Below are 26,961 nucleotides of genomic sequence, written 5' to 3'. Positions count from 1 at the left end.
TGCTTTTGCCAGATCTGCCGTGGAAATGGAAGGGAAATACTTCTGAAATGTGTTTAATCAGTGGCTCTTGGAGTCTGGAGGATACACCCTTTTGATCTTGGAGTCTGTGTGTGTGTATCAAGGGAAAGGGTCAATTACCTATGGAAACTATTTATACTCGTGTCAGATCACGGCTATTACAGTTCTCTTGTTGTCAAGATCTGCCAAGTCTAAGAAAAAATACCAACCAAATCAGAGAATCAGAGGTCAGCCAGTGCAGTGGCCTTTTAATCAGATTTGGTTCTAACTTGGTCTGTAAACACTGAGATGATTGTGATCTATCAGCATACTTGAGCCAAATTTACATTCTTTGACCTCGGCTACAGTGTACAATCTAGTGATGGACTCTATATAGGTAAAGCTAGATTAGTGCTGGAACTCAAACAGTGATGTCTTTTTGTTGACGTCTAAATAATTTTTTTAAATAATTTATCAATTTTAAAATATCTGTTAACACTGTCCCTGTTGTTTGCCTCTCCCATCTGTCCACCTCACGTTTTTCACACACTGTATTCACACACAACACATGCAATTTGTGGGCTGGCTCTGCACAGTCTGTGGCTGTCTGCAACACACTGAGGAATCTGGCTGCACTGATTTTTTTTTCTTTAGAGGAAGCGAGATACTTTCCAAACCTCAGCAAGCTTTAGCACCTCGTAGACAATGGGTGACTGAGGCGAGGCAACGCTTAGTGCACGAGAATTACCCCTTAATTTTAAAATACTTTGACGTTAATCTCTAGAGGGAATTCTGTCTTTTCACTTGACCGCAACTGGACCACGTTAAGCAACACCACGGGACATTGTGGAGATATTCGATTTAACCTGTTATGATTGACATTTATTACAAAAGAAAATATACACAAAGCTCTAGATAACAACTATTACAACTGTGTGCAAGCTTTAGTGATCTGACTATATGAACCTGTTATTCATGAAATATTTAAGTAATAAAAAAGCTAGGAATAGAATGGAAAAGAGACATACTTGTAGATGAGATTTTCCAGTGTCTTCCTCAGCAGGGCAGACTCCTATCGTATGATATTATATATAAAAACAATTTTGAAATTGTCGGAGTACCACTTTAAAAAGTATTAGTCTATTCCATGAAAGGGGGACAAACGACATGTTGGAAGGAGAAAAGAGCAAACCAATGGCTTTTATGACAATTCCAGTCCTTGGAAAGATTGAGTTTTGTGTGTGCTTCTTTGTCATGGATACACAGGGATGGCTTTTTGAATCCCTGTTTCTAAACGGATTCTTTTCCAGGCTCTCTCTTGCACAGCAGTTTCTCAGCCTGTGCCTACATCCCTGCCAAATAACCCATCATTGCTGACTTTGACACGGTGGTGATTCCACAAAAACCTGTGACAATACAATAGGCTTACACCACATCTGTGATCTGCAGGCAGCAATGTTAGGATTTTCATCATGATTGACTCAAAGTATTGTCATTAATGAAAGGAAAGGCAGTGATTGGTTTGATATGTGTTTGGATTAAAATGTTGTTTAGTTCCTGCGTTTCTGACTTCTTGGGTAAACATAATCATCCCTATAAACTTTGCAGAGCCCTATTAAGGAACTCTGGTGGGGTCTCAAAGTTAACATTTGTAGCAGTTAGGAATGCATGTATCAATCCCTTTCATACCATATCATGTGTCCAGGAAATTACAGTCAGAGCTCATACAGGAAGATGAGATAAAGAGAATCAATGCTCAGACCATATCGACAGCCTGCTGAACAAATATTCACATCATTTCATTCTAATGCTTCAGCAGCTGCTGCGAGCCAAAGGGGCCGGCGTGTGAAAAGACAAAAGGCTGTGAACACAACAGGCCTTTGTGAGACACAGACAGGAGCATTGCTGCCATTTTTACAGTGAAGGAGTGAGACAGTGCCAAGATGTACAGACGTGATTTTGAACATTGGGAGATACTTTGTTTAAGCATCTGAAGAATAGCGGCTCATAGATTGCTCAATAGATTGTCCCAAAGCTCCAGAGTGCATTTGGAATATGACCGCTGTGATCAGACCCTGCTACAAATGAACCCCAGTTCATCTAAACCAGCTTTTTCTGTGACTGTTCTTATGTTGTGAAAAGTCTCTCACTCAACTTATTCTTAAAACATGGAAAGAATCAAAAGCATCTTGCTTTTGTTGAATGATGATGAATGAATATTTCCTATTATGCAAATGGTAAAACTGTTGATTTCTGGACAAATGGGAGGAAAAAGATGTCTAGTCAGGCTTTTTTGTCACTGGCCACCCTTTCCCTATTTTTGATTGGATGATTAGAATTCTTGTCACATGACCTGATTACCCTGATGGAGACATTATTTGGAGGATAAATGATAAAACTACACAGGCACTGATAAGAGCACTGATTCCACCAATGCTCGTTTTGATCATATTTTGGCATAAAGAAAACTATTACCATAGTAGCCAGACATAATTGCTGTAGTTGCCATAAGAAACTGTAATATTCTACAATGAATCACCAAATTGTACCTATTGTTCATCTACAGACCATAATATCAGAAAATCCTTTAAATACCTTCTCCATAAACCCCTCTAATTGATATGTAAAGCTTAGCTATTGTACAGAGCCTCTACCACTGTACTGGATGGTTCATCTTGTCTCTTAGGTGTAACTCAGGGTGTTTCTTCATTTTGGGCTGCTACGAATTCCAGGTGAAGCTGCAGTTCATGGGGATCACCCAAAACAAACATTCCAGAAGAGAATCAGCTGTGGACAAAGAAAGGGGGGTAAACTCCATTGCACATTGCAATATTGTGAAGTAGGCCTATCATTTCCACTCACACCAGAGGTCTGTAATAAAAATGCTTCTATCAGCCAAATTACCCAGCCATGGTCTTGCACCTGATATAAATCAGATGGAAGAAAAATTCCACCCCTCACTGTAATAAGCATCTTCCGTGCACAGTCTGCATTCGAAGAGAGATCAAACATTTCTGCAGCATTCTTTCATAAATTGTGTGTGCGTGCCTATACAAAATTACAACCTGGCAAAAAAAGAATACACTTAAAATGCAATATCTTTTTGCCCAGTAAGCCTTTTTTACTTTGACATACAGGGCAGGAGTATATGAGATGATTTCCCCAGATACATTGAATAGCTTTAGAAGAACACCCAGAAGAGATAATTTGGATAGTTTGAAGCCTTTGTCTCGTTCTATGGGTCCATTTATCTGAGAGAAAAGCACCAATGAAGCCTTATTGTGTGTGTGGATTCATGCAGGGATAATAGCATGTCAGTAAAGAATCGTGCAACAATAGCTGAAGATGAGAGAGGTGTAAAGGTGGGACAGTGGGATGACAAGAGAGGGTTTTGCTTTGACTATGCCATGCCTATCTGGCAGAGCATCAACGCAGCGCTCCAAACGGCCTCTCTGTGTGGCTGCACTTTCTTCAAAGCTTCTCAACTTTTTAAATGGCCTCACAATGAAAGATCTCTTTGGAAACTTTATCAGCAAAAAAGATAAGGACTTTGGAAATAATGGGTGTTTGGGGGGTATTTATTGCTGTCATGGAGACAAAGTAGTTGAATGATTGGCTCTCGAAATAAAATAAGAAAAAGTAAATAGCCCTATAAAAGCACAAGTTGAACAAAGGCAACAGATGTGCTACAATACCTCCAAATTACTATTGCATGAGATGCATTGATTTTAGTTCCTTTCATTTGATAAAGTGATATGTTAAAGCAACAATAACAGGAACAAAGCATTTTCAGCTATCCCACTAGAAAAACACATTCCAAGTCCAAAAACCCATAACCATTGATGTAGAAATGCATAAATCACACATTTTAAATCAGAACATGCAAGGGGTTAATACTGTAGGAGGGGCGGTTTTCTAATTAGAACACATCTAATGGTGTGTCTAGCAAGTCATCTGGCCCAATTAATCAGTGTAACATCTTGTCCTTATGTCACCTGACAGACAGCCTGGTGAAACCGGCCACCGATGCTGCCCACTGTGCCAACGAATGTGTCGCAAGCAGCTGGGCAGTGTGTGTCTGTGAGCTGTGCTTCCATATGGAGTGTTTAAACCGACACAGAAATCCTGCTGCCACCATCGCATGTGAGACACCAACGGGTCTCACCAACAGCGTCCGGTATATTTCAACTCACGCTGTCCTTCATGTATGAAATGTGAACAATGGTCTGGGTTTGCAGACATAAGGATTGAATTTGAGGTTTCTTTGAAAACAATACGGGGACCCTTCAGTACAGAATGCTACGTGCTTCATTTTGAGACAGAGGAAAGATTGATCTGCTGTATTCTGAAGAATTATGAAGGCGTGTAGGTTATTTCAGACATTTCAGACAAGAGCAGTTTGAGTTATGCTGGGCTTAAAGAAAACAATATTCCTCATGGTTGCACGCTCTGACTGAGAGAGCCCAGTTGCCAACTAGTGAACACAAATCATTCATACACACAAAACAATGCATCCATCCATCCGTCTGTCTGTGTCTACTCTTCAACTACTATTCACTTTCTTAGATAAAATGTTAAATTAATGAATTTATTGTCTATCAGAATAGGGAATAACTAATATACTGTATTTGTTAACAAAATGTTTACTTGTTTGCAGCTTTATAGATTATTTCTCGTGTTCCCCCTTGGGTTGAGGTCCTCCTGGTCCTCCCCCCATGGCATCCCAGTATATCTTATCCACCTCCATACAGTTCTCTCAAAGCCCATTCTTACATTCTACAGATATACTTCAAATCAAATACTTTTGGAATGAAGCACACAATATTATTGCTAATCAGAAGATAAATAGAGACTAGAGAGCTTTGCTCAGTGTGATTAGAGCCTATATGGAATCAGTGCCCACTAATCAACTACCAGTAACTGCATGTATATCAGGATGAAGTATACATTTACAATTAAATAGACACACACAAAAAGACACCCAGACACACACTGTCTCTAGTCCAGACAGGAAGACGTCCTCAACACACTCTTAATTGGAGCAGATAGACAGAGGGGTGGAGATGTTTTATGGGTAGGAGGATGATGTTGGAGTTTGAGGGGCCTTTTGAAGTTTGAATAGTGGATGATACAGTTGCTTTGTTATGATTCATATATGATCAAACCCTCATACTGAAAAAAGATTGGTGGTGTGTGTGTAATCAAATGTCATTTTGCGTCTGGGTATGAAAAAGCAGAGCCGCTTATTCAGTCATGAACAGAGAACATTGAGAGCAGTGATTGATGTGAGTTAAACATGTCAAACCAAGAGTTCAGTGCAAAGGGGACCATCAATCATTTCCAAATGCTCTTACCTACCACTGTTAGATTGACTGATACACTCTCTGCTCTCACACTGGTGCTGCTATGCATGTCTAGAATATCTCATCACCTAGACTAACCTCTTAGAAATAGAACACAACTTATATATACTAAAGGCAGGCAGACAGAAATGTATTGCTGCTATAGCATGAATGTTTCCGTAGTTGCTGATTTAGTACCAAAGCAAAACTTGCGGTGGCCCAACTTTGTGATCTTTCTTTGTGAGGTTATCATATGGTGGCTGTTCCCCTCATTGTTAAATGAAGCTAAGAAAGAAATCCAGTTGTTGAGAAACAATTCTTGCACATTTCTTCAAGTTTCACTCTACTGCAGATGGACAACAAGAAGCTATGAAGCAACACTGCAATTTACTGCGGCCTGAAGCTTTAACATGCTAACATAAACAGAAAAAGATTATGTTTAGCAATTGGCAGACTTATTACAAACACAACAAAACTTCTGAATGAGACTTTTGGAAATCTAAATCAGACTGAAATAAAATATATCCTTCAGTGTGAATAGTTGTTCCTTATCTGGAAACCAAATCAGTTGTCTCAGTTCTGTGGAATGGGATCCTAAGCAGCTGGCCATGCTGCTTTTCAGTGTCCGTCAAGGGAAAAAAAATAGAGAAATCCCCTCAGTGTGTGTTTGAGGAGAACAGTGCCCTCCATAGCTCACATCAAACAGGTTCACTACATCTAGTTTACTGTGTGTGTGTGTGTGTGTGTGTGTGTGTGTGTGTGTGTGTGTGTGTGTTTGAGTGTGTGTGTGTGTGTGTGTGTGTGTGTGTGTGTGTGTGTGTGTGTGCGCGCGTGTGTGTGTGTTTGTGTGATCCTTGCACATTTTCAAAAAGACAATTATATAAATGGTTAATTGAATAATATAAAATTACATATACTGTATATGTTCTGGTAGGAGAGATGGAAGGCAAAAAGTTGAACGTTAGAAATGTTATCTGCATCTCTGAAAGCAATGACAATGTCATATGCACTTGGTTGAATACTTCCTGGTGTGCTTTTAGAATATAAAAGTGATAGCATTTCACGTTAATCTCGACACTTTGGATTGAAGGATTTGGTGCTCGATTGGTCCCAAACCCAGTCTTCTGCATCAGAACATGAATACTCTCATGACCACAAAAGTATTCTTCACTGTACGCACACACTATGTCTCTTCTTTTTCACACACAGCATGAAAACCCCACAATATTTAATACCACAAGAAATACAAGTGGGAGTGTTTTAGTGGCGTGTATCGTCTGTAGTGAGGGGCATCGCATTGGGTGTGTGTGAGTGCCTGGGTTGTGTATGCCTCACGCCACTCACAGGCCTCCTGTTATTCTGACTGCAACTGAACAAAGACAACATTCTGTTATGAGGTTTAATATACGCTGGTGACGTGAGATACGACAGGGAGTAAAAGCTCCAGATAGCTCATTTGATTGGAGTGTTAAGCTGTTAAAAATAATGAGCCTTTTTTTCCTCTGCTGTTATCGAGTGTCTTGCTTATGGTTTCACACACAAAAGCTTGCGTCTGTAAGCTCGTGTCTGCAGCCGCGTCCTGCGTCTGGCATTCGCCTCATTCATTCAAACTATGCTGAAATGGGGCAACATTTTCCAGACTGCTTAACAGCCTAAAGGTTTACAATGGGGAAGTATTTTCCACAAGTAAAATGCAGCCACTGGTCATAACTGTGTGGATATTCCTAATGATCCCTGTGCTTTTATGGCTATTTTGTTTTGTCTGTTGTGAAAATCACAGCTTTTTAAAATGAGTATTGAATAGGTTGAATGGTGGAGTCATAAAAGAAATCACAGGGCCAATGTGAAAATCCCCACTTCCTTCTGGTTGCCTTAATGTGTGATTCACACCAGTGTCTCGTGTTTCTGGATCAAACAATGCAAGTCCATTTTTCACTACACCACATGTGCATAAAGCCTTTTGGCACATACTTCTGGACCCCAGGGGTCCACCACTAGCCCCCTCCCAGCCCCACCCCACCCCACCCACACACCCTTCATTCCTTCTCCAGTTGGAATATGCCCATCTCTGGCAGCTTAGCTTCCACAGAACTGTGTGCAACGACTAGGTGGTCAGCTTTGGACCACGGCTCCAGTCCCCCACACATCGCATGCAGCTGTTACAAAATGGACACTTTAGACATGTAACACAATACCTAAAAATGACCTCATTCAGTCTCACCCTGTTAAAGTCAAAGCTGACACTATTTCCTTCAAAAACACTGGCAGCATTGCTGACAGCACAGTCTATACTGGCTGCACGGCAAAGTTCCAACAGCTTGTATCCCTAAAATACTCATAGAGCAGTTGGCAGCAGAGGTAAGTGTGTGTTTCTCATAGACTTTGATGCAGACATATTGATCAAAAGATGAATTTGATAAAGCTTTAGGCCAACTGTTACACCACAGGGTTTAAGTGTGTGAAAGGTGTGTGGGTGGTTGCTATGTGTGTGTGGGGTATCTGAGCATTCAGGCATAGATGCACAGCCCCTTCTCACACTCACAGTTATAACCTGACGTGTGAAAATCAATTAGACAATGAAAATGGACGTTTGACTCTTTCAGTTCATTGCTGATTGCATTTGTGACATACACAGACACACACATCTTTTTAAAGGAAGAGAGATTCAACCTTAAATCTCATTTGTTCTTAACAAATCACTTCAATAACATCAAATCATTTGTCATTCTTTCTCTGCTCACAGAACTCGAAAGAAACTCTGCTAAACTAGTTTTTTTGTTATTCTTTGCTGCCATCTACTGGTCAGGATTAAAAGTGACAATTCCAAAGCTGGTTTAGTTCAGGGTGAGATGTAAAATGTTCAATTGAAATTGCATATTCATTCTTAAACATTTTAATAGATTTTATAGGATATTTTCTATCACATTTATATTCAGAAAAAAATCGATGACAGTTCCCTGACACAATATAATAATGGCAAATTGAAATAACTCATTTAAATCAGTTTTTCGTAGGGATTTCAGTGTGGATGCCACCTGTCTATATGCGAAGTCCCAAAACACTATGACAACATCCACATATACATTGTAATCCAGTGGTTCATTAAACCCGGCACAGGTTTTGCGCGCGCGGGCGCCGGGAACGTCCGTTGCCGGCACACTTGCCGGTGAAAATCACGGACAACACGTTTTTGCGCTTAGATTATTTCCGGCCACCGGGACCACCGTCCAAAGCCACCAGTGTGTCAGGCTCCCCCTGTAACATCCCATTACAGGGGGAGCGATACTAAACCCGGTAAGTTTTTGCGCGAAAAACATATGATCTATAAAAGGGGGGCGCGAAAGAAAAAGTTTGAGAACCACTGTTGTAATCCAAAAATAAATGTTTTCACTCCAATTTAATGCAAGTTACAATCTAATATAAAACCAAAAAATAATTGCAAATCAGATCAGCATGTCGAACCTATGCTATTCGAATTATGCTGTCACTAACTTCACATGTTTTATGAGTTTGGGCAGAAAGGTACACATGTCTGAATTCCTGAAGGACAGTGATCACAGTTACTCTCTCAAAGTGATTCTCACTTTGGAAGTGTAAGGAGGCAAAACAGAGCAAGAGATCAAAACATCTTGTAGACAGAACAAGTCTGCCACCCAACAATGAGCACTGTACTGTAATACTGTATACTTACTGTAGTGTGTCATATGACTGTATACATGTATTCCACTTGCATTAAACTACACATTATAAAGATACATACTTACATATACTGTAACACACAAACACATAAACACGCACATGTATCCAGTTTATACAGTGTATATACACAGTAACACATCTTACTCAATCTTTGCATCACTCTATTTCGAAATGTGAATCCTGTCCAGTCTCAATGAAACCTCAGCCATAGTTTGCATCAGAAAGAGTTCAGTCTATTGACAAAATGGCTGAACATTCTGACACTAGGGGTCACTGTTTACTTAATTTAGCGAGGAAATGTGTTCCCTCTCTTCACAAGGCTATGATCACAAGCCACAGTATAGTACAAAATATACATATTAAGCATACATGTAGTACAATTGATACTGTTGGGTGGATTGTTGACATGCATTATCAGTGTTACTGTGCTGTCCATAGAATATCTGAATGTACTGGAGTGGATTTAATGGTTCATAAACCATCCAGGTGTCACCCCTGATCCTTGAGTTTGAAGTAAAACTGCAGAATTTCATTAAAACCTAACCTTAGGATGAATGATGTCAGTGCCAGTACTAACTGGTTGGATCAGGATACACGCTCTTTACAATAGGTTGCAGTGGCATGTCAGTGCTGCTTGCTTGAAGCAGATTGTACTTCATGGTAAACATCAATCATTAGTTTCTTTTATGAGGATCGTTCGTGCAGGATTGTGTTTTTCAGCTCAGTCATTAAAGACGTCTGATTCATGCTGATTCAAGCCTTTTGTTTCTAACGCATCCTTAGCCTGGAGAGCCTGGAAGGAACCTCAACACAGCTTGGCTTCACTGGAAAACTGTTTTGGAAGGGAGTTGTTGTCGTGCTTCAGGACTCGTCCAAATCCTTAGATTAGATTTTAGGGACCAAGGCAGGCTCCTGGCAAGAAATCAAAGCAGTTCTTCCAGGGCCAAAGTATCTGTTTTCATTTAATGTACAAAGCTATCTCTGTGCAATGAGCCCTGCAAAAGTGGCTGGGACATAAACAGCTTGCCTTTGCTCATGTACCTGCGCCTTCATTAATGACTCATTTTTGGTGACATAATTCCTCTTAAAACGGTGCTCTGCAGCGTTTGGTGAAGTTTGCAAAGCCAGTCGAGAACTTACCTCATCCTCCGACTTGACATAACTATTTTGTGAATCACTGGCAAGCTGTCAACTTCAACTCTTTCCAGAAGGCAAGAAAACAGAATCAGTGATAAATGGACTAAAAGGCTTTTGTCGTGTTTATGTGTGTCTTATTGGAATTGAACTCTTGTAACCCGCACTACTAATTGAATCCACATGGACCCACACCCTGGCAAGCGTAAGAACTGAGCCAATGTTGACCTTCTGCCCCTTTGAATAACCAATCAGCATCCAAGTGTTCATACAATTTATCTCTCCCTTTTTAAGAAAGAAGAAGGAATCCTTTAGTTGTCACATGTAGTCATACACAGTGCAACTTCAGTGAAATGTACCTTTGGCATTTAACCCATCATGCATGAGCCGAATGAAAATTTGATGATTTGACTGGACTTAACAATGTACCAAGAGCTTGACCAAATGTCTCCTGATTGAGTCTATAACAGGAAACATATGTTTCATTTTTGGATGAAAAGTGAATAAATCAACATGTGAGTCAGCAGAAAAGCATTACTTTTTATTATTACATATTTTTTAACGATGTTAGTATAATAGCAAGACATACAGTATTGGTACGATTAGTAACCATAGCACCAGAATCAATCATTCATTTCCTTTACACAGGCTACATACATACTGTAGGTACTGATCTGATTCTTTAAAAAAACACAAAAAAAAACATCTTTGGATAAAGCAGGCAAACAAGCACACCGTTTCTCTATTCAGTACCAATGCCCATTCAGTATTCAGCACAATGCTTACAATTCAAGTATGAATATTAAAAATACACATATACCATAAGTTACAAATCTTATCGGTTATTTAAAAAAACAAAAAAAACAAAAAAAAACACAGGATTACCTTTCTACAAAATTGATGACACATAGTGCATCAAGTATAGTATAAATTTCTGATACAGACCTCATTGCACAATTGACCTTCATAAAAACGTATGATAGCCAAATGTTTTCTAGCTGCTCATTGACTTTTTTAAATTCTATTTTTCAGCAATTCTTTCGATCAAAAGAAGCTGCATTGTCTGAGAGGAGAAGAGGAGAGGAGAGGAGAAGAAAAGTCTAACATGCATCAGCTAACTTTGGTTAAAGCTCAACCTCAGCGCACCAGCATGTTAGGATGCTCGACGTACGGCAGCAGTGGTTCTTGGTGAAGCACTTGAGTCTGTGTTATCCGGCCACATTGCTGCTAGATTTTTCAGCTACATTAGTAAAAATGGACGACGCCATGCTTTTACAGGAAGAGTTTACATGCCAAACCCTGTAAGTTTCGAATGATCTGAAGCTCATCATTCCCAAAGCCAGTGTTTTCCTTCTCAAGGTCGGAGGTAATTCCAGTAGTTCAAAAGCACCATTCAGGAGATCCTCATTTAAGGTTAGTGGTTATAAACTACAAACAGTCTGAAACCTTTTTCCAGCAACGCAGACAAAGAACGAAAACAAAATAAAATTCAGACAATGGCTTCTCACACGGTAGTAGTCATTGTACCTTAAAACATAGAATCTACAAATCAGTACAGAATAAATATGGTCAAACATAAATATCATACAACACATATCTCAGTAGAGTACGGATGCTGTGTGAGAGGTAGGGTTCAGGTACCTACAGTAGGCCCAATGGAAGGTACGAGCAGACGCGTCACACCTGATACTGTCCGTCACTGTTTAACACATGAAAACTTGTTAAAATAAAAAGGATAAAAATAACACAATCGTCATGGTTTCAAAGCCATGGAATACTTTTACGCCATTCTACTGTGAAATATTGAAATATTTCAGCTGTTTTCCTCACAGTACCAGTCTCTCTGAGTCAGTCAGGGTTATACGCAGTTTTCAGTAGTTTTGTGAAATGGCTGACAATAACTGACAGGAGACAGATTCTAGTAATGAGAACCTACCGTTGTTTTAGTAGATATAGAGGCTCAGGCCCCTCGTGTTTGACCTCTGAGATAAGGCAGGTCAGCAATTCATTGCCAGCATGCAAGTCTTGAGCGTTAAACTCGTGTCAGGACATAAGATCTGACCTACATATGTCTCCTCTACATTACATCTTTTCACTCAAGGATTGATTATTACAAACAATTTATTACAAACAAATCTTCACTGTGTTCACTATTTTTTGTGTTGTTGTAAGTCGGTGTGGAAGTGGGAACTAAATGCACAACTTCATTATTTTCATGATACTTTTGTTTTTTACCAACAAAAGAGGGATTTCCCATTTTTGTTTTGTTTCACAGAGTAACACAACAGAGGAATCTCTGAGAGGATAGTCTGTAATGTGTAGTTGCTTTTGTGTTTTGACTTACTGCATCCCTTTGTATGAAGCTGAAAACTCTGCCTGAACCCTGTTCAGATGTTTTTGGTGGCCATTGCTGTTGGCAAGTCAATATAACTGGCTCTTCTTCAGATTTAGTAGTTGAATGAAGGAAATGTCTTGGCCCTACAATACTGTGCAATATGTAGCATCCTGTTGTCTGTTTTTGTCCTGTTGTCCTGTTGTCTTATCCTCCAGTCCTGTTGTCTCATCCTCCAGTAGCATCATCTGATCCCAGACGGAGCAGATGATGCTACAGGAGGATGAATACTGTTAGATGCTCCTTGTCCAGTCTCACAGATGTCTAAAGGGTCGAACAAATCACCGATACTGCTGTTGGAACACAGTTATCGGGACAGATTCAGGGTTTGGTCTCTGCACAGCCCTCACTGGAGTTGAAGCAGTAGGCCATTGTGAGCCTGGGGAATGCACTTCCCACAGAAGCCACCACAGCGACCATAGATTCTTGTTCCATCCTACGTACAGAAACAAACGAGAGTGGAAAGAGCGGGTCAAGTTCAGCTTTGGAGAATACGAGCTTCATAAATGTCACTGGGGATTCCTCGTCAGTGAATCAGATCGTATAGTTCAGTGCCAACAATCACAACAATCTCTCTCTGTCAATGTAAGCCCTCACATGAAGCATCATTCCAGTAGCAACTTTGCATTTATATCATCACTCATTCTTTAAGACTGCCATTGTTTATAACCCAAACAATGGCAGTAAAGCAGAGAGAAGCAATATATGGATCGATTGTTGTATTCTTACCTCAGATCTATGGACTTTGACTGAAACGTAGTTGCCCTGGGATGTCCACTTGGTGGCATCAGCTACTTTCAGGCCGGTACCACTCAGATTAATGCTGAACTGACCCTGCAAAAGCACATTAAGAGGTAACAAGTAAGCATAGGACAAGGAAAACAACCCCTTGCTCAAGGGCATCGTAGGGGTCGACATTACTTGTTTTCCTTTGCACATCTTCTCAGCAGGTGCAGAGAGTTATAGCAGCAACAAGCCCAACATCTTTGACCTTTGCTCCAGTAGCAGCAGGTGGTATATAACACCTGCCTCTTCAGGTACGTTGGCATGAGAACACAATGTACAGTATTAAACCTACCTGCGGACACTTGGCTGCACTGTAACAATCTCCAGCTGTAGCAAAGGGTACAGGTCGGCCGAGCACAGTCTGGGAAAAGTGGAAGTCTGTGGCTGGTGAGCAGAAAAGACGTACACGTAAAGTCACAATGTGCTACGGCAGAAGTAAACAGGGACAGAAGACAGCTGCTTTCATGTAAATAACCACACACACAGCTAACAGAACATCAGCATGTACGGTTAAGCAGGGTTGACTTCAAGTCTCCTGTAAAGTTCCGAACAGAAAGGAATCTTGTTTCATATTTACGCTGCCCTGTGACACACGACGCAACAACCATGACCACAACCTCTTCCTGTCCTCTCTTCCCTCTCGCCCATATGAGATGATGATCAAGTTCACAAGAGGCGCAGGATGCAGTGAATCAGTGCCTCTTCGTAATCTTTCCTTCATCTTGAACTATTTATCTCCCCAACCCCATCTCCACCCCCTCCCTTCTTCTTCTGAAATCCCAATGAGTACCATGCAGAGGGAGGGTTGGGAACATGTGCTGTCAGGGCCCCGACCAGACGAGAGAGGACGGGAGGATGACTGTGAAGGTTCTACCCCCGACTTCCCCTCAGAACACACACACGCACACGCACACACATACAAACACATACGAGTCCTCACATGTACATTGCACGCCATTACCTCTGATCCACACACACTAATCACAGACATACTAGGGAAGGTGGGTCTGGCTGTAATAATGAGCAGAATATGGCCTGAAGAGTGTGTGTGCGTGTGCGTGTGCGTGTGTGTGTGTGTGTGTGTGTGTGTGTGTGTGTGTGTGTGTGTGTGTGTGTGCGTGTGTGTGTGTGTGGCCATGTGTGAATGCTCACAGGCAAGTGTGTGTTTCACATTTATATAGAGGCATGCGTAGTATCTGTGCGTATATGTGCTTGTGTGTTCGTGTCTCCGAAAATATGTGCATAATGACTGTCCCCATGCACACACACATTCCTTCAGTGCACGTGTTTGTGTCCAGAGGTCTGGTTTCAAGTCCACACCTAGTGATGTGAGCACGGCCCAACTGAAAGGTCATTACTGTGATTTCAGAGGAAAGGGAACGCATTTTGCACTCGGACAGCTGAGGATTCCAAACGAGGCATTATTAAGCACCACAGGGCGAGGCGTCTGCGGGTTAAAACAACACTGATGTGTGGTCTCATTACAGTAGACAGCATCAGGCAATCACGTCGTAATTACTCACTCATTATCCTCAGGGAGCCTAGGTCCAGGCGAACTTTGTGGAAGAGTGTGTAGCCCGCTGCTGTGTAGTCATTCCTGCAGTCACAATCCTGTCTTCGGCTGCCATTATACGGGCATTCAAACGGGTTCAGCAACCTGTGTGTGTGTGTGAAACAAAATGAGTTGTTTTCCTTCTACAGTCAAAACTCATGTGGATACAATTCCATCACCGGCTCACACATACACACACACACACACACACACACACACACACACACACACCTGTGCCCGTACACCTCAGAGTAGTTGTCCGTCTGACCGCTGCGCATGGTCAAGTACTCCTTGGGGAAATCGGTCTGCATCTCAGCGCAGTAAATCTAAAGTCAGACACGTCGAGACAATAAATGAGAGACCGTGAGGGAGTAGCTGGAGTTTTGAGTCATGACACGCGCCGGAGGAAGTTCTGACAGAACGGCCGCACCTGTAGGATCCGCGACTTGACTTTGAGATAGTACTCTCCATCCATCCTCACACCCTGTCTCATCTGGACCTCTCGGCACGACGCGAACAACTGACCTGGGAGAGCAAACATGGGAACAGTGCAACATGAAAGAAGTGGAAACATGAACTAAACTGCTGCTTCTATTAAACTTTTTATGTAACCCAGTGCAAAAATCAAATGCAAATGCCCCAAATGTTGGAAAAAACAAACTAAATACTAAATGGAATGTGCCTTCGTGGGAGGTATTGCAAAGCAATGGAAAGGTTGCATAGTTTGCACTGCCTCCTCTGCTTTCCCTGTTCCCTGCGGGGGCTAAATCACTCTGATTAGCTGATTAGCATTAATACTGGAGTGCTGAACCAGCTGTCACCTGTGCATATCATTTTAATTTCCCTCATGCCTGATTTGCCAGAAGCCCACGAAGACTCCAAATGCTTCATACTGCTATAATGTTGGGAATTAACCTGCAAACTTTGCTTTGTTTCAGATTCCACAGCACTGTGCAAGTCCAGAAGGATCGAATCCTCAGCCTTTGCATACACACACACACACACACACACACACACACACACACACACACACACACACACACACACCAGGGGTGTTTTGGTGACGCACTGACCACGTTCAAAAGTGTAGAAAACTGCTGACGGCCTATTTATTGTTCCACAAAGTAATCACTCCAAGAGGCTTAAAGTGGAGGCAGGCTGCTGATCGGCCCAACGTGTTAGAACAATACAAAAAGTTGAGTTTATATAAACACAATCAGATACGCTGCTGGTTGCCATATACAACACAGTCAATTTAATGCCATTGCTCTACACATTCCTGCATGGCAGTAAGCACTGCATGGATCAGAAAAAGTTGGCAAAGATGGGAGATTGTACTTATGTACTTAAAAGTTAAATAATAGGTTTGGGTGTATTATAGGGTAGGAGAGGAGAGGAGAGGAGAGGAGAGGAGAGGAGAGGAGAGGAGAGGTTCGACTCACATTCTCTTTGTTGACATGCAGCTTGAGACTCAGGTCTGTCTGTTGGAAGGCAGTGTTTGGATGGTTGGTCCTTGGAAGTCACACACTCGACTAAGCGCTCCATCACCCCCGCCCCACAGCTCTGGGAGCACTGGTTCAAACACACACACACACACAGGAGCATTCAAAACACACACCAATGCACAGCTAGGACTCTTGCTCTCACCACAACTTAATCCACTAATGAGATTTGTCAGCAGAACCATACAACGCACACAATCATCAGATTCACACACCTTGCTCCATGGGCTGACTTTCCAGTAGGTTGTGTGTGGGCAGTCCCTGAGGAGGCACTGCCGGGTGCTGGGAGGGTGCGGCTCAGGGCACTGGGTGCTGGCAGAGGACTGGGCAGCATATGGATGCAGAGCCTGGGAAGAGGGCATCATGGAGCAGGAGACTATTCTCTGCTGGTAGCCCACACCACAGCTGGCAGAGCACTGAACCACACACACACACACGTTAATTAATGCCATTACAGTCTATGCACTACTAGACGGTAAGTATTTTATTAGTCCAGATGGCTGTAACAATGATGTGCAATTATTGAAACAAACAAACAAACTAAAGGTTAAAGTAGAGTGTGTGATGGTTTGGCGTTAACCTATACCTGTGACCACTCCCCTGTCATCCACTCATATTGGCAAGGAGCTCCTCTGCAGCTCTGATGGGATGGAGGCTGGGCTGATGGCTCACAGTAGTCATCCTGGACGGGGGTCATTCCTGGACCCACACACCCCACCTTCCTGTTTCTCACTCCCTCTCCACAGGTTGCATTACACTACAGGGGGCAATTCAAACACACACAAGAAGTTAATAAGCATGCATTGCAGAGGCGGTGCAGTGTTGTACTTCTAGTAAAAGATAAATTCAACACTGATGTCTGTCTGTGGAGCTCTCCAGATGGCAATTCCCCGCATAAAAACAATGTGATGTACAACCAAGTGTGGCAGTGGCTTCACCCACTATGATGATGAACGTTACACTAGAGCATTTGAGAGAGAAATCGGTCGTAAATGTAATTCTTCTGTGTGGAGTTTATGATCGTTGTATCTCCAGACAACAGAAAAAGGGCCCAACTGTGAGCAATTATAAGACGGCAAAAACTCCAGGCAACAACAACAGGAATCTGAGGAGCAAACATTCCTGCAGGAGGAGGATACAGTACTGAGTCCCTACATGGCGCCCCTCTTTCATAGCACACTTTCAAGGACAAAGCATGGGATGTTAAAAGAGGAGATGAGTCGAGATGAAAACAGTCTGCTAGCGTGACACAGAGCAGGACAAAAGAGATGATGGCCATCATCTTCCTTTGAGGTTTGATGAGATTTATCAAATGATTGTTATCAACAAAGCCCTCATGGCTCACGCACGAGCACAGGGGTGCTTGCAGGTCGTTATTGGTGGAAAAAGAGCTCGAGGGAAATCAGCCAATAAAACGCTTAATAAGATGGCTTAACATCTGTACATCTTTTTCACACTGGGAGGAAGAGGGAGAGGGAGAGGGAGAGGGAGGGCATGGATGGGAAAAAAAGAGAAAGAAAACGAGTATTTGCTTACTTCTTCCCATTCAGCAGCGACCCAAGTGTACTGTGTGCATTCTGCTGTTTGGCATGGCCGGGCAGTGACGGGACGTGTGAGAGTGTTGCAGAGTTCTTCTTGAACCCGTCCAGTGCCTTTAAGCCTGCAGTAAATGTCTCGGTTCTGGACTCCGAATCCACAGGAAACAGAACACTAATAAAACACAGGAGACACACAAGTTAGCACTACATAAACTCATAAACAGACCTCAATGTGACAACTGTTAAATATATACTTTCTTTTGATTGCTGTTACCGACTTGCAGATTTGATCAATGTACTTAATGAATCCAGAGCTGGTTTGTCACCTCTGTGTGAGTATTTCAGCTGGGGTCACACAAAGGTCTATCTCAAACATCTCTTTGATGTTCTTGAGAAGCATACCTGCATACTGAGGAAGCATTCTGTACTGCTTGAGCTGATCAGCCTGATTTCTCAGTTAAAGAACCCTCGCCTCGATGATTCCACGCATTATACAACAAGTATCCAATTTCTATGTGTGGAACATGTATATGCTATTGTTAATTTCCCATTAGAACTGCTTGTTTTCATGGTAAAGAGTGTGGTTAAGGGGTCAAGAACTTAAGTTTGGAACGAGAACAAAAGGAACCAAAGGAAATCTGACATTAGACAATGATCATATCTCAAAAATGGGGGTAATTCCTTCAACTCTTAAAAAGCATGAAAACAGAAACTGCTGTTAAAGTCATTCTAGAGACTGTTAACTGTTAAGGTTTGAGCAACCTGATTCTATCTGATCCGACACAGAACTGGAGATGCAAATTAGCCTATAGCTGCCCGAGTCATTTTATTCTGTTACGGCCCTGAGATGGGAGACGCTTGCAAATGCAGCTTTGATGAAACAATATGTTAAAGATGCCAGCTAGCTGCCTCAAGAAGCATACATGGAATTTGAAACGTTCCCAGCAGGGGTGGCGATGACAGTATTCCCGTGGGAACAGAAATGAAATGTAAGCGATCCAATACAAGCTTGTTTCTCAGGTCATATAAATATTAGTGTCATATTAAAATCAAATGAGATTAAAAGAAATGAATTATAAGCATTGCAGCTGTACTGTGACATTGTTAGGACATGCAGGGATGGGGTGAGGATGGTGTTGCAGTATGGGGGGATGGGGGAAGAATATCGTAATAGTGCAAATTCTGCTCGCGGTGTGATAATGACTCGAGCAAGTCACTGCCAGCTCGCTTCAGTCGAGATTAATAACATTCAAATTTTCCTAAACATTGGGGTTATTCTGACTATCGAAACCTCTTTGAAAGCACACAGGAATGGCGGCTGAGGAAATACATGCAGAGAGAGGTTACACTGATTATTTTTGTAAATAAATGATGACATTATAATCTGTTTAAGGTGCTTACAATTATTTAAATATTTACATTTAATTTACATTCAGATGAAAGTGATTTACAACGAATTAAACTGTTTTTCTGCACTGGAAAAAAGCCCAAACAGACAATAATTCTTATGTTCTTGGACACCCACATTATAACACTCAGTGGTCAGTCCCCCAGCCCCAACCAGAGGTGAGTGAGAGGACTGGAGGAGCTGTGGAATCACTCAAACGGTGGGTGCTGAGGTTTCAAAGATGTCACAGGCAAGGATGTTAAGACATAAAACATGTCTTTATGTTCTACTTGAGGATTTCATGGTTGCTGCTGGTATGTGGAGGAAGATGATTGCTTCCAGACACCAGTGAGAGAGAGTGAGTGGGAGGAGGACACCACCCCCCACACACACACACCAAAAAAAAAAAAACTAATCTGGGGAGTGGCATGAGTATTGCAGAGGGAGGATGCCATGAGTCTTTATGGACCTTTTGAGGTTTTACAGCTACTCAGCAGAAAGCAGGGGTTTGTTAGATTTCATACAGGACTTGTTTTTGAGAAGATCTAAAAAGGCCCCGCCATTACACACTGTTCTGACATGGAGTGTGAGAAGAGATGAAACACCCACTTTGAGACTGAACAAATACAGATCCTGTGTATACACTGCGTGTCTTTGAACATGATAAACAAAACAAACTTCCCTCCTCTCTATAACTTTGTGATGAATTTGGATTTGAGAATCTTCCTCCCTGTGGTAACTCAATGTCACTTTGGCGCCCAAAAGTATTTCACGCCTGCTCGCTCACCCATTATGGCTGTGCGATCGGCTCCATGACGACTGTGACCCAACCCCTGCGGTGACTCTCCATGTGACCTTTGCCCTGCCAGCTTTCATCAGTCTACCATGCTAGATGCCTGCTGTGCGTTGGGACGTGTGTCATTCCAACGCCACGCTTTTATCTACACGGGGAAGCCTGCACAAACTGCAACTCTCCTTCTTCATGTTCATTTTGTGCACTACTATGATTCAGACAGCTGACGATAAGTATCACTAGTGCAGGAGTTTCTTTTCAAACACTGATCTGTTTATAGAAACTACACTGCAAAAACCAAGAGCTGCGTGATTTCATGAAAGTCATATTGCGATGCATATTCTCAAAAATATTGTGACTTCCATTTGAACAACAACGTATCATGTGACAACTTTTTTTTCTCTTTTTGTCTCTGATTTGTCCATCTAGTTTAAAATATTAATAATAAGATTGAGTTTTTTATTTTAGAAACTATGAACATTTCAAAGAGTTCTTTTGTGACCTGACAGCAGTTTGGCATCAGTGGCTTCTGTCACGAGAAACTAGGACTCAATCACAGGTGGAGGAGATTGTGGATTGAAATGTAGGTTCCATTTACAACCCTGTTTCTTGTAACTACTAAACTGTCCACAGGAGAATAACCTATTGCTCTAACCCAGTGGTCTCCAAACCTTTTCTTTCGCGCGCCCCCTTTTATAGATCAGAAGTCTCTCTATTATTTATACAAGACAAAGTCCATAGATGGCATGTTCTTCCTCTCTGGCACAAGCAATGCAGTTGGCAATCTAAGTCAAATCGCCACTTTTCGTGTTTTAATAATCACATTTCATGTCATGGTCTTGATTTAAATTTGAATCATTGTGAAGCTCAAAGAAGTCATCAAAACCTTCAGCCTGAACATTTTCATCTTCGAGCATTCAGTCCAACTGTGCTACATAAACATGTGCAAATCCAGCCTGTGGTGTTTAGCTGCGGCGGGAGGAAATGACACATTGCTCTTGAACATGAATAAACTGTGCGGTGATTGGACAGGTGCTTTGTTTGTACATGTCCAACATCTGCAACCTGGGAAGCGTGTTTGAGCGAGACACAGCCTGCAGGCTATTTTGTGAGCCAATGGGGGAAATCAAGGAGGACATTACGATCATTACGATCATTTTGGCAGACGCTTTTATCCAAAGCGACTTACATTACATTACCACCCTTCGCAGAGGGGGGAGCAATTGAGGGTTCGGAGTCTTGCTCAGGGGCACCTCGGCAGGGGCTCGAACCGGCAACCCTCCGGTTCCCAAGCGGAAGTTCTACCCACTGAGCTACTGCCTCCCACAGGACACATACCTCCCTCCACTTGTTGGCCTTCCAACTGGGGCATCCCCTCTCCCGACAGGACTTCTGTGTACGCGGACGAGGAAGATCACTGCAGTAATCCTCCTCTATTTTGGTTTGGTTCTGATAAACACAGGTGATCTCCCTCTGTTTGGTCCCACGGCCACAACTCACAGAGCACTAGAGAGAAAGACAAAAAGAGGGAGGGAAGTGTTAGCAAGGTCTACAGTCTTGCTTAAATACATGTGAGCTGGAGAAAATAGACTATAAACTTAAGAATATAACAATGTGTTGAGCATCCGACAGCTTCCTCATTGCATCTCATGGCCAACTGCACACACACCGTAAACAAATTTGCACTAAACAAATCAAAAGGATTTCGTTAAAACCTTTGCCAAACACTCACACACTGGTGGAATGCAGCCTATTTAACCTGTAAACAGTAGAATTACATTTAGAGCCCCATGTGAACGGCAGAGTCAGGGTTAAGAGGAGGAGAGGCTGCACAGTGACACATGGGTGCACGGCTAGACAATCATCTGGTACCAATAAAGAAGCTACAAAAGCTTTGAGAGAAAAGTAAGGAGGAAAAAAAAACATAATGAATAAAAACCAGACACCCCCGATGAAAGCGTTGAAAAAGACCTTCTGCCCAAGATGGGAGATGAAAATACTCTAAAGTCTTCAGTCCTCATGAGGCCAGACAGCAATTAGCGTGCCCGCTATTTCTGCTTGACGAGTGAGCGCTCCTTTACAAAGACACTCTAAAATGGGGTGCTGGAATCGAATACGCCAGATGGGGAGAGTTGTGTTAGGTCTTAGCATATTTTCCAGTCCAGATAATAAACATAATATTGCACTGTCCTCTAATTATGACCTCACAATGTTGCATAACACCAAACACTCTCCCCCCCTACCCCTCTGTACTCATGGTACAGACCAGAGCTTTGGAATGAAACGTCTTGAGGCTCTAAGTTACACCAGCTCTGAGTCTTCTTCTTGGATTTCTACGCAACAAACTCCTCTTCCCTTCACACAAAGTCGCCTCCTCCTTTTTCTGTTTTAGTGTGTTGACGCTGCACATACACATGCATCATACACATTGTAATTACAGAGGCATTTTAAACACAGGGCAGGCTCAGCTGACAGGGTGGGGGGGGGACATCAAAGCTGAGGCAGAGCTGAATGACTGATCTTGAGCATAGCAGATTCACATACCCGGCGCACAGACACACACACACACACACACACACACACACACACACACTCAAAAATGATAACACAACTCCCTCTACCTCAGACGGGAGCAGAGGACAGGCAAGCATGCTGTGGGGGGACGGAGGGGGGGTTGGGGAGGGGGCTGGTGGCCCCTCCTTACTGCTGTAAAAGAAGGGGGGAGAAAAAATGGGAAAGAAAAAAAAGGGAGGAAGAAAGGAAATCGCAGCCATACGGGCGATTCTCCCCCATCTGAACTATATCTGCGTTTTAACGGCGGGAGAGAAGACGTTATGTGACAAAGTGCTCCTCCCTCTACCCTGCCAGCCTCATCTGTCAGCCATTAGTTAATCAGGGCTGGTAATGCAGAGTGCAGAGAGCTGGCACAGTGTGTGGGAGCAGAGGACGGCTTCACCTTAGAGAGCAAGAAGAGGGCAAGGACTCGCAGACCACCGACAACTGGCTTACTTCACTCAGGTACGACTATACTGCTTCTGTTCTAGGCTCTCGGACTTGAAATATGTCTCAGAAGTGCGTATAGCATTGATCAGAACTATGATACAGTCTTAAAAGTTAAATAGAGATGTTATTGTGACATTACAGAGGAGAAGAGATGATTGAGGTTGCTTTAACATGGGTCACGAGGGAAACTAATCTCGAGACGTACCAGCAATTAATTTCACATGATCAGGTGGGTTTTATCCAAATATAATCCACTGAGGTTCGTCTGGGCAGTGTGTGGATGACTTTAAAATGGAACGACACAATCTCTTTATAAAACCTGATACAAAGTGAAAAAACCAGCCAAGTCATAACTGCTTTGATTTCATTTGTGTCTCCAGAAGTGCTGCAGAGAAGAGAGAGAATTGGTATCTATCCATTTAAAGCCAAACTAAGCACCTCTCAGTTATTCTGCTTAGTGCCTCTGAGCAACACCCTGGGCTTGATCGTGTTTCACAGCTCTGGAACAAATCACATAATTGAGAGCTAAACCAAATCCAGCAAATTTGCACTTACACAGACCTGACTACAGAAAGCCTGGGGGGAGGGGGGGAGGGGGGGTCAGCAAATGTATGTCTGAGTTTGATGATTTACTTAACTTAGCAAACATTTTTGTGACAAATCTATTGTGAGAATACAATCACACTGATTTTGGATCCTTTCTCTGAGCACCAGTGCCTTTGTCTAGGACAGACGAGCTCTAACAGCAAGATGACGTCGCCCGCAGTGGACAGGTGAGCCAATTATACACGTGGTGCACAAGGTTTAAATAGTTTACTAGTTTCAATTTCTGTCACACAGCTAATATGGAAATCAAACCAGCTAATACTGTACTTAAATCAAAAACTAAGTTGTGTATGAAATCATTTATTACTGTGAGAAACACACTTAACTTTACAAATGGCTTTTCTTAATTTGGTGACAGGCGTAAAAACAGTTTGACACAACAGAAATGTGCTTCACAAACTAATAATGGGAGTTCTGCCCGATGTCAAATTGCTCTTTGATCGTACTAGATCAATGGTTCTCAAACTGTGAGACGTGTACCATTGGCGGTACTTGAAGTGCCCCCAAGTAGGAACTCCGACGACTCTTGAAATAGTGACTGAACACAACGGTTTAAAATCAAGATAAACTGTTGACTGAATGTTGTACTTAACACTATTTGACATGCTGGTTTATTCCATTTCAGCTTGTGTCTATACCACATTGAATCCCTGCAGTGTAATGAGATTTATAGGACTAAAGTCACATTATTAACACAACTTTAGATTTGCTTATTAATATACATTTCAGTTGAAAGACTTTTAATGCCTAACCAAAGCTAGACTGCTGCAGGAAGCAATGTAGTTCAAATGATTTGCTCTTAGATTTAATGCCTCTAAGTGAGACCATCAGACAGTGTGAGCGCCAAGGTGGAATTCCAATCACATTGCAGCACGCTCGCAATGCAAGACGATGGTAATACTAAGCACATGCTAAACTGTAGTTACACAGGCTCTTCAAAGGCGCTCAAAGCTGACCTGGAGCAAGAACAAACTTGCAGGTAAAGGAAGTGTGAAGTCCTTCTAGAATTATAGCCTGTACTACAAGATATCTTCACACGGTATCACCTCAATAAAGACAAACAACAATATGTAGAATCTTAAGTTACAATGCAAATCCTTGACACCTAATCAAACAAAAGGGCAAATCTCAGCTGGGAACTGCATGCACTTTAAGATAGCGCTTCTTGGGGATTTTGTTACAACATTATCAGAATCTCTTTGGTGCATGGATTATACTGCTGATTAGAGACAAAGAGGGAGCAACAACTTGTCGAAGAATGCTCAAGCTTTGTCTTTGTGCTCAAGGTCTTATTTTGCAGGGAATTTTCAAAGACAGAAGTCAAAATAACATGTTGTCAACATGGGAACAGCTGGTAAAACCGGCGTCATGGGGCAAAGGAATGTCCAAAGTCATAGATCTTTTATCCGTCCAGCCAAAATAGCCACCAAGTGCAAGAGCAGTCTGGCTTACACAGTGCCCAGTCCCACAAGAAATAGAAACTAAGAAGAAAAGTATTAAACATGTGCAAATAGAAGCTAAAATGGAATGTATGCAAAATGTGTAATGCTGGGTTTCAGATGGGTAATGCTGATTTGCTCATTTCCTGCCCTGTCAATACTTGTCTGATAGACTGCTGGCTGCAGGAGCTGTGGCATGCTTGTGATTGGAAATGAACAGTCAGCTAAACTAAACAGCATAGTTTGCACTCTATGCCAAAGTATGAGTTTGCCATCTCCAAAGAGTTAAATAAACAACCAGTCGAGTGGGCATATAGAGTTTCTTCCACATGGTTTCCTTTTAAGTCAACACCACTCAGAAAAGATACACCAAGCTTCCATAAGTCAAAACGGAACGACAAAACAGCTGATTTTTTCCGTCTGTCTAAACATTCCACTGAGAGCTTTTTCCATTACCGTGTTATACAGAAACATCCAGAACGACCCTGAGCGGTCTGCTGCAATTCAGCTGCGGCGGCAAAATAAGTTTAGAAAAGACGGAATAAAAGGAAATCCTTGATGACAGAACTTGAAAAATATAAACAGCAGGCCAGCCAAGAAGTTAAAAAGTGGCGACCTTTGACACAAAACATCCAAGCTCAAACTGCTAAATGTTACCCAGCTGTTTTTGTAATCTGTCATAGTAAAAGGCTTGTCACAGCAAGCATACGCGGAAGTGTAGAAAAGCTCCAAGAAGTGGAACAGCTTGACCTTGCCTTACGCACACACACACACGCGCACACACACACGATACAGCAGAATCACCTAGTTATTTTAATGGAGGCAGCTGTGTGTCTCATTACCACATATCCCCAAGCGTAACTCTGTTAACACTCATTCCTTTTTATAGCAGTGTGTGATCCAGTTGATATTTGTGTTTTTTTTGCAAATCACTGTGTTTTCCAAAACTGTTTGTTTCTTCTCTTTTATTCTGCCACCCCACACACATCACTGACTCTCTGCCTGGTCTCAGCCAAGTCTCTAGATCGTACCAAGTCTAATGATGATATGTTTGTAATGTCTCATGCCTTAAAGTAAAAATCCATCTTGAAAAACTGTAAACAAAAAATAAATTAATAAAAATAACATTGTTTGGTGAGGAATTGTTTCTATTCCCTTGCAAACTAGCAAAAGATTGAGAACTGGAGATATTTCCAGTGCAGCTACAGACGATTTTGAGGTTTCAGGTCATTGTTGTGTTTATCCATGTATGTATACGTGCAGATTTACAGCATTATTACCATTTTATCATATCATGTGCCTCAAGTGGCTTGAATCCAAGCTGCAGCAAATTTAGAATGCTTAGTCACTGCGCCATAATAAAATATTAAATCAACACTGGATTGCTGAATGTATTTACAGAGTTCACTTCAAGTTTCAGACTGACATGAGATGGATTGTGTGACTTAATCTGATGGTCTGTCATGTTTCTAGCCTTGATACCCTTTAGGAATCATCTGTTCTAACATCCAAGGCCGTTTTTAATTGTTTGTACTGATGCCTATGCAGAAAATGAACTTTGTGTTTTGTTTATACAGCTGGTTTCTGTAACTTCATCATTTCAGCACAGCAAATCCTGACACTTAGACAAATTTAACAACTTAAGGAAAGTTAATTACAACAGCAGAAGATGCCAAACATCACATAAGGATGACTTATAGAACAATGGAAAACAATCACACATCTCAGGTAGCTAATGCAGCACATACAGAATAAGAATACTGACATCTACAGAGCACAGCAGACAACAGT

At 42.0% G+C, this 26,961-nt stretch overlaps 1 protein-coding gene across 1 annotated transcript; it reads right to left on the bottom strand.

The window, feature by feature from the left end:
• Positions 1 to 10,741: 10,741 nt before the first annotated feature.
• On the bottom strand, positions 10,742 to 25,798 carry LOC142992014 (A disintegrin and metalloproteinase with thrombospondin motifs 9-like). The gene is made up of 12 exons (XM_076142275.1): positions 25,627 to 25,798; positions 21,461 to 21,628; positions 17,941 to 18,114; positions 16,991 to 17,161; positions 16,620 to 16,820; positions 16,345 to 16,474; positions 15,333 to 15,427; positions 15,134 to 15,228; positions 14,874 to 15,007; positions 13,643 to 13,734; positions 13,294 to 13,398; positions 10,742 to 13,000 (listed from the first exon to the last, which is right to left on the bottom strand). Exons 1-12 carry the CDS (start codon positions 25,642 to 25,644, stop codon positions 12,911 to 12,913), a joined length of 1,473 nt encoding a protein of 490 aa, XP_075998390.1. The 5' UTR covers positions 25,645 to 25,798; the 3' UTR covers positions 10,742 to 12,910.
• Between the last annotated feature and the right edge of the window lie 1,163 nt (positions 25,799 to 26,961).

Source organism: Genypterus blacodes, unplaced genomic scaffold (assembly GCF_046128005.1).
Source record: "Genypterus blacodes isolate CSIRO-AG114 ecotype Tasmania unplaced genomic scaffold, CSIRO-AGI_Gbla_v1 ptg000021l_1, whole genome shotgun sequence".
NCBI classification, from domain to species: domain Eukaryota; kingdom Metazoa; phylum Chordata; class Actinopteri; order Ophidiiformes; family Ophidiidae; genus Genypterus; species Genypterus blacodes.
Note: the sequence above shows the minus strand (reverse complement) of the source record. Positions and strands in the feature narration are given on the sequence as shown.

Bases quoted from the DNA above. Each gene is read 5' to 3' on its own strand.
- LOC142992014 (XM_076142275.1), bottom strand. The intron at 16,475-16,619 runs GTGTGTGAATCT...TGTTTGAACCAG, and splicing joins AAGTCAGCCCATGGAGCAAG to TGCTCCCAGAGCTGTGGGGC. The intron at 15,428-16,344 runs GTGAGTCGAACC...TTGCTCTCCCAG, and splicing joins TGCATGTCAACAAAGAGAAT to GTCAGTTGTTCGCGTCGTGC.